This window comes from Borostomias antarcticus (genome assembly GCF_949987555.1).
Source record: "Borostomias antarcticus genome assembly, chromosome: 18".
Taxonomy (NCBI): Eukaryota; Metazoa; Chordata; class Actinopteri; order Stomiiformes; family Stomiidae; genus Borostomias; species Borostomias antarcticus.
Genome location: NC_140251.1, coordinates 2,801,110 through 2,818,086, shown reverse-complemented (window position 1 = coordinate 2,818,086; position 16,977 = coordinate 2,801,110). Strand labels below are relative to the sequence as shown.

The following is a 16,977-nucleotide window of genomic DNA, read 5'->3' as shown; positions in this document are numbered from 1 at the left end:
CCGGGCTTGGCCTGAAAGCCCATGGTGGCTTCAATGCGCCAAGCTGATCCTGGGGGCTTGGCACGAACGTCTGACAGGCAGCTCTTGCTCAGAGGGTCATTATTGTTAGTTCGATACTCTCCTCCACGCTAGAGGGCGATGTCTTGTTTGTTCGATTCTCTCCTCCCCGCTAGAGGGCGATGTCTTGTTAGTTCGATACTCTCCTCCACGCTAGAGGGCGATGTCTTGTTTGTTCGATTCTCTCCTCCCCGCTAGAGGGCGATGTCTTGTTAGTTCGATACTCTCCTCCACGCTAGAGGGCGATGTCTTGTTTGTTCGATTCTCTCCTCCCCGCTAGAGGGCGATGTCTTGTTTGTTCGATTCTCTCCTCCACGCTAGAGGGCGATGTCTTGCGACAATGAGGACTGCAAAAATACGGGAAACGTGGAATGACAGCTTCCGCTACACTACTTCATCATGGCTGCCTCGTACTCTAGCGTGTTTATATCTGGATGCCTCGTTAATACACGTGGATGTCGTGTTTTCTTACACGCTCACTGTTGATGACAATAATAATCTCGTTAACAACAGAACAACATATTATCGTAAAGTGTAAAAACTAGCTGGCTTGCTGGCATAGCTGTTATCAAGAACGTCTTTTGTTATCATTCAGACAGCCTTGGTAGCTCACGTTAGCACTCTTGCTAGCGTGTTTAATCTGTATCTAGCCTTGGGACCGTTTGAACCATGTCTGCCCAGACTATATTCGTTCGGAAGTTGCCAGCTACTGCCTCAAACGAACGACTCACGGAGATATTCTCAGAGATTGGCCCGGTGAAGCATTGTTTTGTTGTAAAGGAAAAAGGTGAGAGAAACATCCTAGTCTAGCCTAACCTAACTTGCAAGTTGCTAACAGCCCATCTGCAAGAGCGCACCCTCCAAAGTAAACCAAGACTGTTATAGATGGGGTTAAGTACCAAATGGACTGTTATAGATGGGGCTAAGTACCAAATGGACTGTTATAGATGGGGTTAAGTACCAAATGGACTGTTATAGATGGGGCTAAGTACCAAATGGACTGTTATAGATGGGGCTAAGTACCAAATGGACTGTTATAGATGGGGTTAAGTACCAAATGGACTGTTATAGATGGGGCTAAGTACCAAATGGACTGTTATAGATGGGGTTAAGTACCAAATGGACTGTTATAGATGGGGTTAAGTACCAAATGGACTGTTATAGATGGGGCTAAGTACCAAATGGACTGTTATAGATGGGGCTGAGTACCAAATGGACTGTTATAGATGGGGCTGAGTACCAAATGGACTGTTATAGATGGGGTTAAGTACCAAATGGACTGTTATAGATGGGGTTAAGTGCTACGATTTGTGTCTGTTTCAGGGGCAGAGAAATGTCGAGGGTTTGGTTATGTCACCTACGCAATGGAGGAGGATGCCATACGCGCCCTGAAAGAAGTGTCTCGCTACGACGGAGAGAAGATAACCGTTGCTGTGGCCAAAAGGAAAATCCCAGACAAGAAGAAGGGAGGTATGGGATCATTATTAGTAAGGCGACATTGACTGTATTTCTCCTGTACATCTAATGCCAGAGTTGTGGTCTCATTATCGTGGTTTTGTTCCATTCAGCCCCTAAAGCGCCACCCCCCTCAAAAGTGCAGAGACCACCTAATGCAATCAAGAAAATCAAAAAGAAGGCACAGCTGATCATCAGGAATCTGAGTTTCAATGTATGCTGCGTTGGCAAGTACATTAATACATTTAAATGTAGGCTCTGTTTACATGTGTCATGTGATTCCGGGTGCATACATGTTTCTGTTGCATCAGTGCTCTGTGGAGGATCTGAAGCAGACCTTTGCCAAGTTCGGAACCGTCCTCGAGGCCAAAATCCCACTGAAAGACGGTAAGGACCCGGCAACAAAAGCACTCAACCCCCTTTTTAAGATGTATATTGTTTTCTTTTGTAGACAAAGTAGTGAAAGAAACTGGTCTACAGTCTGATCGTTGACCGCTCCTTTTCCCTGTGTTGCGATGGTTGGTTAGATGGGAAGATGCGAGGCTTTGCGTTCGTCCTGTTTAAGAACCTCTTGGAGGCAGGAAATGCCCTGAACGCCATGAACCTGAAGAAGATCAAAGGTGAGTGCAGGGTTTTTCCTGCATAGAGGAGTTTTTGTCCCCCAAAGAGATTTTGGCCAGAGCCAAAGGAAAATCACCAGTGCCAAAATGCTAAAAATTGAGAATAAAAATAGCAATTCAAATCCTCTCTGAATGTGTTTGATAGCATGTTTCAAGTGCAGCCCATCCCTCTTTCTTGCATTGTCCATGGTTTGGACCACTAGCAGTCGAGATAATTAATAGACAGGTTATCAGTAAACTTCATATCCATTTTGTGTCATGTCGGGAGATTTCCTGCGATATTGAAAAGTGAGCTCAGTCAGAACGACAGCGATGAATATAGGCCTATATATGCTGGTAGGCTACTCGGCATAAAACGATTTCCCCCCCAAAATTCTGTGTGCACATCACCCCCCAAAGACCCCTTCTGAGCGAGATAAAACTCTGAGCGTGTGGCACCGATACCGACCTGGGATGAGTGGGTCGGACTCCTCTGTTCACCAGTCAGGTTGGGACAAACAGCTCGCATGATGTGATGAAGTCACTCCCGTCTCTGTTGTGTGTGCCAGGGCGCCAGGTGGCCGTGGACTGGGCCGTGGCCAAAGACAAGTTCGTTGCCACGCAGACATCTTCCAACTCAGGTGACCTGCAGGTTTACATAGCCAATGAAATGAACTGCCAGATGTGATGATATTAGCCATGGCTGATTCAATATTCAAAAACCTCTTCATGCCACTAATAATGTATGCCCATACCTTCAGCATATGGAAGTTGTTCCATATTCATTCTTAAACTTTGATCTATTGCCCCACAGGAAATAAGAAAGATGAAAAAGTAGCAGCAAGAAGCGACTCTGAAGATGATGAGGAAGAGGAGGAGAAGAAACCAGTTGCTCCTCAGAAGAACAAGTGTGTATCTCCTTGTGTATCCTGGTGTCCCCGCCATGCTGCATGTCATGGGAGTGGTTGCAGTAGTGCTGGTGCTCTAGAGGCTGATGCTAGTCCCTGTGTGTCTCACCACCACCTCTCTATTCAGAGGCAGCTCCAAGCCTGCTCTGCCTCAGATGGACTCCACGTCAGAGGAGGAGGAGGAGGAGGCGGAGGAGGAGGAGGAGGCGGAGGCGGAAGAGGAGGAGGCGGAGGAGCAGGAGGCGGTGGCGGCGGAGGAGGAGGATGCCGAGTCACAGGAGGGAGATGATGATGACCAAAGTGATCTTGGGTCTGATGACGAAGAAGATGATGATGATGATGATGACGAAGATGATGATGATGATGATGAAGGTATGTCGCTTTGCCTGGCTCTGTAGTTATCATCTAGCAGAGTAATGTTATTAAATTAAATGTTAAACGCTGCCTACCTACGCACACCTGATTGGCTGGTCTGTCTCCAGATCGACCAACCAAGAAAAAGAGCCTCCCTTCAGACATCAACGAGGGCAGGACCATCTTCATCAGGTCAGAAACAGGCCCATTCTCCTCACCCCTACACACACACACACACACACACACACAACCACACCCCTCTCTCCTCACCACTACACACACACACACACACACACACACACACTTACTTACACACACATACCCCTCTCCTCTCTCTCTCTCACACATACACACATACACACATACACACACATACATACACACTTACATACACACAGACACCCCTCTCCTCACCACTACACACACTCACTCCTCACTAGTGTTGTCACGATACCAAAATTATGACTTCGATACGATACCTGCCCAAAATATCTCGATACCGAAACGATACCACGGTGAAAATCTAAAACATAAGGAAAAGTAATGGAATAATAGATGACAGAACATGGAACTTTAAATTGTTGGCCTTCTTGAGTGCTCTGTTCAGTCTTTTTGCATCTTTTGATATTTCCTGTAGCTTTCAAACACAGCTGGAAGGGAAGGCTGCCTCGACTGGGTGGTTTGGGATTGTGCTGGCATCTGTTTGTCTGTGTGGGGAGAAATCAATAAATTATGCCTATGCTGTTGCAAACTGAGATAATCAGAAGAACTTGAAAAGCTTATTATTATTATTATTAATAATAATAATTAACCCAGGCCTATTGAAGCATTTTGCTATTCCAAATTATCAGAAGAGATAATGGTCTCACGGTAAACAGTTCTCTCGCTCTAGGAGGTCGGAGCAGGTATTGATTTTTTTTTGTCACGTGCTCTAGGCAGAGAGCTAGGCTTGCAGCTAGGCTGCAGCTATGCTAGCTAAAAATCTCATGCTACGGATGAAAATTAGCTTCTCTAGCTATCATCTGGTGCAATAAATGTATTGTGCATTCATACATTCAAACATAAGGTAGGCTAAATATCCTTCAGTTGTATTCAGTACTGGTGTTGCTGCTGTGTGTATCTTATCTTCTATCACATTCGCTAACCTGTCGCTCTTTGAATTGTTTGTGTAAGTCGGCATGTCTGTCTGCAAGATGCTTTGCCAGGTTGGTCGTATTGGCTCCCTTGGTTTGTATAGATTTGTAGCATCGTTTACAGATGGGCTTTGTAATGTCCGTGGGCTTGCCCTCACTGTCGGCTCTGTAAGCAAAATGTGCCAGATTTCTTCTTTAAATTTGGGTATTGTACCGTTTGAGTATCGCGGTACTTTCCTAGTATCGATACACCGTGCAACACTACTCCTCGCCCCTACACACACCCCTACTCACACACACACACACACACACACACACACACACACACACACACACACACACACACCCCTCTCCTCACCTGTACACCCCCCCCACTCCTCACCCCTACACACACCCCTACTCTCTCTCACACACACACACACACACACACACACACACACACACACACACACACACACACGCACACCATACACCCCACTCCTCACCCCTACACACACCCCTGTTCTCACCCCTACACACACCTCTCTCCTCACCCCTACACACACCTCTCTCCTCACCCCTACACACAACTCTCTCCTCACCCCTACACACACCTCTCTCCTCACCCCTACACACACCTCTCTCCTCACCCCTACACACCCCTCTCTCCTCACCCCTACACACACCCCTCTTTCCTCACCCCTACACACACCTCTCTCCTCACCCCTACACACCCCTCTCTCCTCACCCCTACACACACCCCTCTTTCCTCACCCCTACACACACCTCTCTCCTCACCCCTACACACACCTCTCTCCTCACCCCTACACACCCCTCTCTCCTCACCCCTACACACACCTCTCTCCTCACCCCTACATACCCCCCTCTCCTCACCCCTACACACCCCTCTCTCCTCACCCCTACACACCCCCCTCTCCTCACCCCTACACACCCCCCTCTCCTCACCCCTACACACACCCCTCTCTCCTCACCCCTACACACACCTCTCTCCTCACCCCTACACACACCTCTCTCCTCACCCCTACATACCCCTCTCTCCTCACCCCTACACACACCTCTCTCCTCACCCCTACACACCCCTCTCTCCTCACCCCTACACACACCTCTCTCCTCACCCCTACACACCCCTCTCTCCTCACCCCTACACACACCCCTCTTTCCTCACCCCTACACACACCTCTCTCCTCACCCCTACACACACCTCTCTCCTCACCCCTACACACACACCTCTTTCCTCACCCCTACACACACACCTCTCTCCTCACCCCTACACACCCCTCTCTCCTCACCCCTACACACACCTCTCTCCTCACCCCTACATACCCCTCTCTCCTCACCCCTACATACCCCTCTCTCCTCACCCCTACACACCCCTCTCTCCTCACCCCTACACACCCCTCTCTCCTCACCCCTACACACACCTCTCTCCTCACCCCTACACACACCTCTCTCCTCACCCCTACACACACCCCTCTTTCCTCACCCCTACACACACCTCTCTCCTCACCCCTACACACCCCTCTCTCCTCACCCCTACACACACCTCTCTCCTCACCCCTACACACCCCTCTCTCCTCACCCCTACACACCTCTCTCTCCTCACCCCTACACACACACCTGCCCCCCTGCTCCCCTCTAGGGGAAGGAGACTGGTGATACAGGTGCTGATTGTCATCCCCCCCCGTAGGAACCTGTCGTTCGACACAGAGGAGGAGGGTCTGGAGGAGGTTCTCCTACGGTACGGAGAACTCAAGTACATCAAGATCGTAGTCCACCCGGAAACGGAACACTCCAAAGGTCTGTTGGCGACAACGCACACCGTCACTGTTTTATCGTGCTGTGTGTGGTGTCCTCAGGTTGTGTTATCATGCTGTGTGTGGTGTCCTCAGGTTGTGTTATCATGCTGTGTGTGGTGTCCTCAGGTTGTGTTATCATGCTGTGTGTGGTGTCCTCAGGTTGTGCGTTCGCTCAGTTCAAATCCAAAGAAGCTGCGGAGAAATGTATCGCCGCTGCACAGGACGAATCTGAGGTGAGACCCAACTGTACGACCATGGCGGTGGATTTTTGTGGTAGATTGGTTTCTCTGCGTGTGTGTTTTTATGTGTGCGTGTGTGTCAGGTTTGGGAATTACATGGAGGCCACGGCGGTCGATGCCCCTTAAAATAATTGTACCCCCTGCAGCCACCATGGCTTTCGTGCCCCCGTCAGTGGTCTCTAGTGGTTGTCTTGATATTCAGAGAATAACACAGCGTGGGCTACATTATGACAGGATACAGCCTGAGAGATTATGATGCGATGTGAAGCTGGCGGGTGCACGCGACCAATCCACAACCAGTCTACATTGCTGCATTTCTGGTTCGAATAGGGGCCGCAAGGTAGCAAGCTAATCAATTATGACACGTTTCAAAATGCCATTGCCCAACTGTTCTTCGTTTTCAACAAAATAATTTCCAGAGAAGAGAGAAGTGCCGGGGATTAGCTAACGTTAGCTAGCATTATTCTAGCTAGCTCCGTAGACCACAGGCAGCTACCAGTTAGTTAGCCAGGGTTACTTGATTACTTACAGCCAGCAGTGATAACGACTGCTGGGTCGACGGCGAAGTCTGTAGAGTCGACCACGACTACTGAGTGCTTAATTGAATTAAACCTTCTGTTTTTAATACTAGTGTAAGTTCACAGCCTTAACCTACTAGCTTGCTAGTTAGCTAACCAACATAGATAGAATCCAATTACACTTGGCTGGGTCTAGCAATAGCTACGCTATATCTAAACTAATTACACTGCACTTGCCTTTACAGAATGTCACGCCTGAAACATCTACAAGATTGTGCTGAAAAGTGCATGCTACAAAATTATTTTGTCAAACAGTGGGTTATAAAGTTGCTAGTGGCTACTGTTATTGAAATGATTCAACCAAGATTGCATGACTTATGATAACAATATGGAGGCATTCATTGATACAAAAAGGTAATACAGTAGGCTTTTCATGCCATTCATGTTTCTAATTGGACATAGAGAACATAGTTATTGTACTGCAGTTACATTTTAGCTATTTGGGTGGTAAAAAGGATAGTCCTGTTTATATTTGGGTTTGATATAATGTCCCAAGGTCTTTGTCAAATAGTAGGCCTAACTGAAATATAAAAACGTTATCCAGTTATTTATTCATAGGCTCCAAATCCTCTTTTTTCACTCAATGGCCTTTGAGCCCTGGAACGTGTCTTTGAGCCCTGGAACGTGTCTGAGCCCTGGAACGTGTCTTTGAGCCCTGGAACGTGTCTTTGAGCCCTGGAACGTGTCTTTGAGCCCTGGAACGTGTCTTTGAGCCCTGGAATGTGTCTTTGAGCCCTGGAACGTGTCTTTGAGCCCTGGAACGTGGCTTTGAGCCCTGGAACGTGTCTTTGCCAAACGGCCTTGCCCTTAAAATTCCTACCCTGGTGTGCGTGCGTGTGCGTGCGTGTAATGTATGTGTAACACCTCCGTGTGCGTGCGTGTCAGACCGGTGGCGTCCGTGTGGACGGGAGGAAGCTCAACATCGCTGCGGCCGTCACCAGAGAAGATGCTGCCAAGTTGAAGGACAAGAAAGTGAAAGTGGAGTCGGGCACCAGGAACCTGTACCTGGCCAGAGAGGGAAGTGAGTGACCCCTCTGATCTACCCACCCAGGGATATCACTCACACAAGAGACACATCTGACGTGTGTGTGTGTGTGTGTGTGTGTGTGTGTGTGTGTGTCTCAGTGATCCGTGCAGGAACCAAAGCAGCAGAGGGCGTGCCGGAAGCAGACATGGCCAAGAGAACCAGAGTGAGTTCACTAGTACACTACCTCTGCTCTCACAGAATCTACACAGTAGTTCACTAGTACACTACCTCTGCTCTCACAGAATCTACACAGTAGTTCACTAGTACACTACCTCTGCTCTCACAGAATCTACACAGTAGTTCACTAGTACACTACCTCTGCTCTCACAGTATCTACACAGTAGTTCACTAGTACACTACCTCTGCTCTCACAGTACCTACACAGTAGTTCACTAGTACACTACCTCTGCTCTCACAGTACCTACACAGTAGTTCACTAGTACACTACCTCTGCTCTCACAGTATCTACACAGTAGTTCACTAGTACACTACCTCTGCTCTCACAGTATCTATACAGTAGTTCACTAGTACACTACCTCTGCTCTCACAGTATCTACACAGTAGTTCACTAGTACACTACCTCTGCTCTCACAGTACCTGAGCCGTGGCCAGACTGTCCTGTGCTGCTACTCCAGTGTGTCTCGTGCTTCTTCCCTTAGTTTGGGGAGCTGAAGAGGACCAAGCTGCGGGACATCAACGTGTTTGTGTCCAAGACACGGCTGTGCGTCCATAACCTGCCCAAGTCGGTCGACTTCAAACAGCTGAAAAAAATCTGCCTCAAAGCTGCCGGGGGAGGCAAGGACGTCCGCATCACTGAGGTAGGACGCACGCCGCGCGCAGATCCTCAGTGAGTTCCTGAGGATGGCCACTAAGGGGCGCTGTTGGCCTGCGCAGCTCCAGCGGTGCTGTGGGAGGTGTGTCATGTCCCTCGTCTCGTCCCAGTGCAGGGTGATGTACGACAGGAAACCAGTGAAGGGGCAGGCGCTGGGCCAGTCACTGGGTTACGGCTTCGTTCATTTCCGGGATCACGAGCACGCTCTGAAGACGCTTCGCCACCTCAACAACAACCCTGACATCCACGGCACAAACAAGGTGTGTGTGCGTGTGTGTGTGTGTGTGCGCGTGTGTGTGTTTTCTTGTCCACCAAGTTTTGACCCATTAACGTGGTCATTTGTTCTGAGCTTGGCCGCGGCGCTGTCGTCCATCTATGTGTTTGTGCGTGTCCCCCCCCCCCCAGAGACCCATCGTAGAGTTCTCCCTGGAGGACGGCAGGAAGCTGAAGATGAAGGAGATGCGCTACCAGCAGGAGCAGCAGAACAAGGTGGGAGTTCCGCTCCGTCGTCCCCGTCACAAATAAACTCCCATGAGTCTCTCTTCCAAGCCTCGAATGGACAGAAGATTGTATATTGGGGGCGTCCCCACCGAATGATCTCCCTGCTGGAATACTGACGGCCAGCGAATGACCTGGCTTTGTCTCTGTGGTTTCCAGGCACGCTTCAGCAAGACGGCCGGTCCGGCCGGACAGCCCCAGGCCGGGGGAGGGGCCAGGCCTCGGCAGGGCGCGGCTGGACAAAAGGCGGCCAAGGCGACGGGGGAGGCGCGCGCTTCGTCGTCGTCAGACCAGGGGGAGGACAGGGGTGAGGCTGCATCCTCTTCTGGGCAGTGGCGACGTTAGAAAGTAGGGAAGGCTGGCCCCGGGGAGGGGCCACGGTCCCCGTTAATAGTCCTGAAGTCAGGGGGGGTGGGCTCATCCCGTTAATAGTCCTGAAGTCAGGGGGGGGTGGGGCTCATCCCGTTAATAGTCCTGAAGTCAGGGGGGGGTGGGGCTCATCCCGTTAATAGTCCTGAAGTCAGGGGGGGGGTGGGGCTCATCCCGTTAATAGTCCTGAAGTCAGGGGGGGGGTGGGGCTCATCCCGTTAATAGTCCTGAAGTCAGGGAGGGGGTGGGGCTCATCCCGTTAATAGTCCTGAAGTCAGGGGGGGGTGGGGCTCATCCCGTTAATAGTCCTGAAGTCAGGGAGGGGGTGGGGCTCATCCCGTTAATAGTCCTGAAGTCAGGGAGGGGTGGGGCTCATCCACGCACTCACTAGATCCATCAGTATCGCTCGTGTGACGTGTCTCTCCTCTCACACACGTTCCCTCTCTCCCTCTCTCACACGTTCCCACTCCCCCTCTCACACACACATTCCCTCTCTCCCTCTCTCACACACACGTTCCCTCTCTCCCTCTCTCACACACACGTTCCCCCTCTCCCTCTCTCACACACACGTTCCCCCTCTCCCTCTCTCACACACACGTTCCCTCTCACACACACATTCCCTCTCACACACACGTTCCCTCTCTCCCTCTCTCACACACGTTCCCTCTCTCCCTCTCTCACACACACGTTCCCTCTCTCACACACGTTCCCTCTCACACACACGTTCCCTCTCTCCCTCTCTCACACACACGTTCCCTCTCTCACACACACGTTCCCTCTCTCCCTCTCTCACACACACGTTCCCTCTCCCTCTCTCTCACACACGTTCCCTCTCTTCCTCTCACACACGTTCCCTCTCTTCCCCTGACCTCCATCTGACCTGGGGTCCTGTCTGCAGTGGCTCCGGTCCAGGGACAGAACCAGGGCCAGGCCCGGAAGCAGGGCCAGGGCAGGTTCTTCTCCGGGTTCGAGACTAACCCGGAGGTGGAACATGTGGAACTGTCGGAAGGCAAGAAACGAAGAAAGGTTCTAACCCTCCCCTCCCACCGGGGACCTAAGAACAGGTACGTCTGAGAATCTGGGACATGTGCATGTATGCAGGCACGCACGCACCTTCTTGCTTTATATAACCTGTGTGTGTGTGTGTGTGTGTGTGTGTGTGTGTGTGTGTGTGTGTGTAGGATGAGGGATAAGGGCAAGCAGCAGCCCCCTCCACCCAAGAAGCCCAAGAAGCACCCCAGCAGACGAGAGAGGCATGGAGAGACCCTGGCCCTAGAGAAACCCTCCCAGTCCAGAACACAGGTACTGTGTGTGTGTGTGTGCGTGCGTGCGTGAGTACACAGCAGCTAAGACGATGAACCTCTCCAGGAGGATTGGAATGCATTAGAGAGCTGGCGGAGTCCCAGTGAAGAAGCCGTCCATGGACCGACTCCCAACAGACCCTCTGAGCTGCTCAGTACCCCAACGCTGCTCAGTACCCTAACGCTGCTCACTACCCTAACGCTGCTCACTACCCTAACGCTGCTCAGTACCCTAACGCTGCTCACTACCCTAACCACACGCTGCTCACTACCCTAACGCTGCTCACTACCCTAACGCTGCTCACTACCCTAACCACACGCTGCTCACTACCCTAACGCTGCTCACTACCCTAACGCTGCTCACTACCCCAACGCTGCTCACTACCCTAACCACACGCTGCTCACTACCCTAACGCTGCTCACTACCCTAACCACACGCTGCTCACTACCCTAACGCTGCTCACTACCCTAACGCTGCTCACTACCCCAACGCTGCTCACTACCCTAACGCTGCTCACTACCCTAACGCTGCTCACTACCCTAACGCTGCTCACTACCCTAACGCTGCTCACCACCCTAACGCTGCTCAGTACCCTAACGCTGCTCACTACCCTAACGCTGCTCACTACCCTAACGCTGCTCACTACCCTAACGCTGCTCAGTACCCTAACCACACGCTGCTCACTACCCTAACGCTGCTCACTACCCTAACGCTGCTCAGTACCCCAACGCTGCTCACTACCCTAACGCTGCTCACTACCCTAACGCTGCTCACTACCCTAACGCTGCTCAGTACCCTAACGCTGCTCACTACCCTAACGCTGCTCACTACCCTAACGCTGCTCACTACCCTAACGCTGCTCAGTACCCCAACGCTGCTCACTACCCTAACGCTGCTCAGTACCCCAACGCTGCTCACTACCCTAACGCTGCTCAGTACCCTAACGCTGCTCACTACCCTAACGCTGCTCACTACCCTAACGCTGCTCAGTACCCCAACGCTGCTCACTACCCTAACGCTGCTCAGTACCCTAACGCTGCTCACTACCCTAACGCTGCTCAGTACCCTAACGCTGCTCACTACCCCAACGCTGCTCAGTACCCTAACGCTGCTCACTACCCTAACGCTGCTCACTACCCTAACGCTGCTCAGTACCCTAACGCTGCTCACTACCCTAACGCTGCTCACTACCCTAACGCTGCTCACTACCCTAACGCTGCTCACTACCCTAACGCTGCTCACTACCCTAACGCTGCTCACTACCCTAACGCTGCTCAGTACCCTAACGCTGCTCACTACCCTAACGCTGCTCACTACCCTAACGCTGCTCACTACCCTAACCACACGCTGCTCACTACCCTAACGCTGCTCACTACCCTAACCACACGCTGCTCAGTACCCTAACGCTGCTCACTACCCTAACGCTGCTCACTACCCTAACGCTGCTCACTACCCTAACCACACGCTGCTCACTACCCTAACGCTGCTCACTACCCTAACCACACGCTGCTCACTACCCTAACGCTGCTCACTACCCTAACGCTGCTCACTACCCTAACCACACGCTGCTCACTACCCTAACCACACGCTGCTCACTACCCTAACGCTGCTCACTACCCTAACGCTGCTCACTACCCTAACGCTGCTCACTACCCTAACGCTGCTCACTACCCTAACGCTGCTCACTACCCTAACCACACGCTGCTCACTACCATAACGCTGCTCACTACCCTAACGCTGCTCACTACCCTAACGCTGCTCACTACCCTAACGCTGCTCACTACCCTAACCACACGCTGCTCACTACCATAACGCTGCTCACTACCCTAACGCTGCTCACTACCCTAACCACACGCTGCTCACTACCCTAACGCTGCTCACTACCCTAACGCTGCTCACTACCCTAACGCTGCTCACTACCCTAACGCTGCTCACTACCCTAACGCTGCTCACTACCCTAACGCTGCTCACTACCCTAACCACACGCTGCTCACTACCCTAACGCTGCTCACTACCCTAACGCTGCTCAGTACCCTAACGCTGCTCACTACCCTAACGCTGCTCACTACCCTAACGCTGCTCACTACCCTAACCACATGTTGTGTTCTCCAGAGCACAAAAGCGATCAAGAGGCACTTCAGGAACAAAGAGGACGACCGCTTCGACAGTCTGGTGGAGCAGTACAAGAGGAAACTGACGGGCAGCAGCAAGTCCACAGTCGTCAAGAGGAACAAATGGTTCAATAGCTAATTCTGTGAGTGAGTGAGTGAGTGAGTGAGTGAGTGAGTGAGTGAGTATTTGTGTGCACCAGTCAAAACAGGAAAAGGTGATGGTTGTCGCGGATGCGTATGAGCGAGAACAAAAACACCACCTTTTCTTGTCTTGATCATCGTTGACGTGAGTAACTAAAGACTGTAACTGAGCTCAATGTCTGTAAGTTAAATTCATCTATAAAGTGTGTGAAAATAATCTGTACTAAACTTTACCATCATTTCATACTTTTCAGTGTATTAAAGCACAGTGCTAAAGCAGTTCTAACCACCCTTCCATTGATGGCTTAGCCTGTTGATGTTCATTTAAAGGTAGGTTAGGCGATTTTGGAGAAACCAGAAAGCTAGATTTGGAAAAATATAACCGACAAAATCCCAGCACCTCCCTTCAGGTTTCTCTCATGCCTCTCTTCCAACCTGGGGGAAAACTAATGACGCTTGCTAGACAGGTAGGTGGGTTGACCAGCAGTTAAGCCATTTCGAGGTGATAACCTCGAAAGGATTGGACAGAGTAATTACAGTCCCGCGAGAGGAAGTTTGATTGTTGCAGCTAGCTCAAACCGCTATCTGATGGCTGATTTAACTAAGAGGGCTATCAGCTAGCTTAGCTAACTAGCTTGCTAACGGCAGTTACAGTGGAGCTGGAGAATGGCTTGCACTAAATTCTTGCTGAAGTTTACATCAACCAGCCCCACACCTATAGCTTACACCTTCAATTAATATTTAATTAAATTGTAAACTACAAGACTGTTTCAGGGAGCCTCCTCTCATCTTGCTTTCACCAGTGCACAGAACCTACGCATAACACCATTCTCCTGAATTCAGGAGTGAACATTCTAGAACGCTGCCGTTCTCCTGAATTCAGGAGTGAACATTCTAGAACGCTGCCGTTCTCCTGAATTCAGGAGTGAACATTCTAGAACGCTGCCGTTCTCCTGAACTTGAGAGCCTGTTTGTTTTTTCATCTTGGCTTGCAAGAGAGAAGATTTGAGTTCTCATTTCTTTATTTGGTTTTAAACATACCGGCTTTAGTTAGTAGGCTAAGGTTTAAGCAAGTGAATACACATGGATTTTGGAAAAAGTGGACAAGTATATATATTCAATATATGCAATATTGAAAAAGGTATATTTGGATTGAAATTGAATTGAGTTACAACATACTGTCAAGTGCACTATTTAGAAATGTGTTTGTGATGGAGACATTTTTATTTCAACAATAAATGTTTTGATACCTTCTTGTTTGTCTAATTACACAAGGAAATAAGGTAAATGTTTGTTGAAGGTTGCTCATATCATGGGGATAGCTCATGTTCATAGGGAACCCACGCTAATATTAAAGTAAAATATCATTGTAGTTAAAACGAACCTATAGGGCCCTCAACAGTAATGGAGTAAAAGGGGCTACACACAGATCAAGGATCTTATTTCAGTATCAGCATTTTATTGATTGCTGTCAGAGAATTGCAAAAAATTGTGCTTCTGCCAAAAAAATGCCTCTGCCAAATTGCCTAGCCCACCTTTAAATTATTAATGAATAACATAAAGCATACAGTATCATTTTACATTTGTGTACAGTTGCAATCAAAATTATTCAACCCCCATTGCAAATTAGGTGTATTGGCAAAATCTGCCAGCGTTCCTGAGGAATCTGAGCCCTTTCCTCTTGGGCAATGGCCTCCAGTCCAGGGACTGTAGAATCTTTAGGGGCTTCAACTTCCTCACAGATGGCATGCCGTTTTCTCCTAGGATTTCCTGAAACTTGCTTCCTGATACCTGTTTCCTGATACTTGCCCTCCAAACGCTGCAGGTTTCCTGTGCCAGAGGCAGCAACGCAGTCCAGAGCATCACTGAGCCTGCACCATGCTTCACTGTAGGCAGGGGGTTCTTTATGCTTCACTGAGCCTGCACCATGCTTCACTGTAGGCAGGGGGTTCTTTATGCTTCACTGAGCCTGCACCATGCTTCACTGTAGGCAGGGGGTTCTTTTCAGCATATGCTTCATCCTCCAGACATACTGCTGATCCATAGGCTTGAAAAGTTCCAGTTTAGTTTCATCGCTCCACATAACAAGCCTAAAAGTTCTGTGGCTTATTTATATGGTTTTGAGCATATTGGAGCCGACTTTTCTTGTGCTTTTGGGTCAGTAGTTGTGTACGTCCTGGAGTCAGGGCATGGAGCCCCTCAGTGTTCAGTATGTGCCTTACTGTGCAAACTGGACCCTCAGTGCTGCTGCCACCGAGTATTACTGCAGGTCTTCTGCAGTAACAAGGGTCTTTGACCAGCTGCTTAGTTTCAGAAGAGGTCCTGGAAGATTCTAGAGTGGCCATCACAGTCGCCTGACTTGAATCCCATAGAACATCTGGTGGGATTTGAAGAAGGTGGTTGCAGCACGCAAACCCAAGAATATTAGTGAAGAAGCTTAGAAGGTGTCTGACTATGCATCACGTTTGCAGTAGGTCATAACAGCAAAAGGATGCACTGCTAAGCACTAAAGATGCTTGTCACAGGGGGGGTTGAATAATTTTCAGACTGCAGTAGTCATTAAAAGTGGCATTTTGTGTTAAATTTGGAGAAATCGCTTGTAATATTAGTTCTCTTAAGCTATTTAAATTGTTTTAGTTTGATTTGTTTATTGCAAACAGCGGAAAGTTTGTAAATTTTGCCAATAAACCTACAGGTAATTTGCAATGGGGGTTGAATGATTTTGATTGCAACTGTAGGCTATGTGAGTGACAGTTTTGATAATGTTACTTGGACGTTGTTTTTTTTGTTTTGTATATTTGTGCACGGACAAGCTATTGTCTTGAGTATCTGTAACATATTATTTAACTATACTCTTCACTGTACACTAACTTTTTCTCTCTCACACACACACGCACACACAGAAGTCAAAGGTGGAAACATTTTCAAAAATGTAAATAGGATATTTTATTCATACCTTTTTGCATAGATGGTTTGGCACAGAAATAGATAAAATGTTGCTCAGTGTATAAAAATATCAATGTATATCCACAAAATATAATAGAGAACAAGCTGTAGCAATTGCACTTAAAGCTAACTCATTACAATAACGCCATAGATTATCAAACCAAACATCCCCCTCCCTGTTCAAGTCTTGCTTTCTTTAGAAAAAACATCTGGTTTCCTGGCATTGGCTGCTCTGGCTTTCAGGAATCCCTGTCAGAATGACGTCATTGCATTCAGTCACATCCCCCCTGGCCCAGGCCATGTTATTGAGCCCGTTCTGTGGGCGTGTCCGTGCGTGAGACTGGGTTTATGTCGTTTGTCGGCTCTGGCTGCTGATAAGAATCAAAGACAGTTGTCAGCTCACCATTGCAAATGATCAGCTCTTCCTTGTACTGAGAACTACCTCACACCATGTCTCCACACCATGTCTCCAAGCTGTTGTATGGGGTGCAGTATGTGGCTTATGTAAACATTGCGACATAAAGTGTAAAAATGTAAGACAAAAGAGAAGTTATGGCTTGGTGTTGGGGATAACCATCTGGGTGTTGGGGATAACCAGCTGGGTGTTGGGGATAACCAGCTCGCCCTGGCTG

The 16,977-nt window shown here is 49.3% G+C and overlaps 1 protein-coding gene across 1 annotated transcript; it reads left to right on the top strand.

Annotated features, from left to right (window-relative positions):
• The first annotated feature begins 481 nt into the window (after positions 1–481).
• On the top strand, positions 482–14,553 carry rbm28 (RNA binding motif protein 28). The gene is made up of 21 exons (XM_084453222.1): positions 482–844; positions 1,381–1,527; positions 1,626–1,726; positions 1,824–1,899; positions 2,040–2,132; positions 2,681–2,752; positions 2,926–3,019; positions 3,147–3,185; positions 3,267–3,391; positions 3,502–3,565; positions 6,194–6,303; positions 6,462–6,535; positions 8,005–8,140; positions 8,245–8,309; positions 8,806–8,964; positions 9,089–9,238; positions 9,384–9,467; positions 9,636–9,783; positions 10,744–10,909; positions 11,027–11,147; positions 13,260–14,553. Exons 1-21 carry the CDS (start codon positions 727–729, stop codon positions 13,395–13,397), a joined length of 2,280 nt encoding a protein of 759 aa, XP_084309348.1. The 5' UTR covers positions 482–726; the 3' UTR covers positions 13,398–14,553.
• The last annotated feature ends 2,424 nt before the right edge of the window (positions 14,554–16,977 follow it).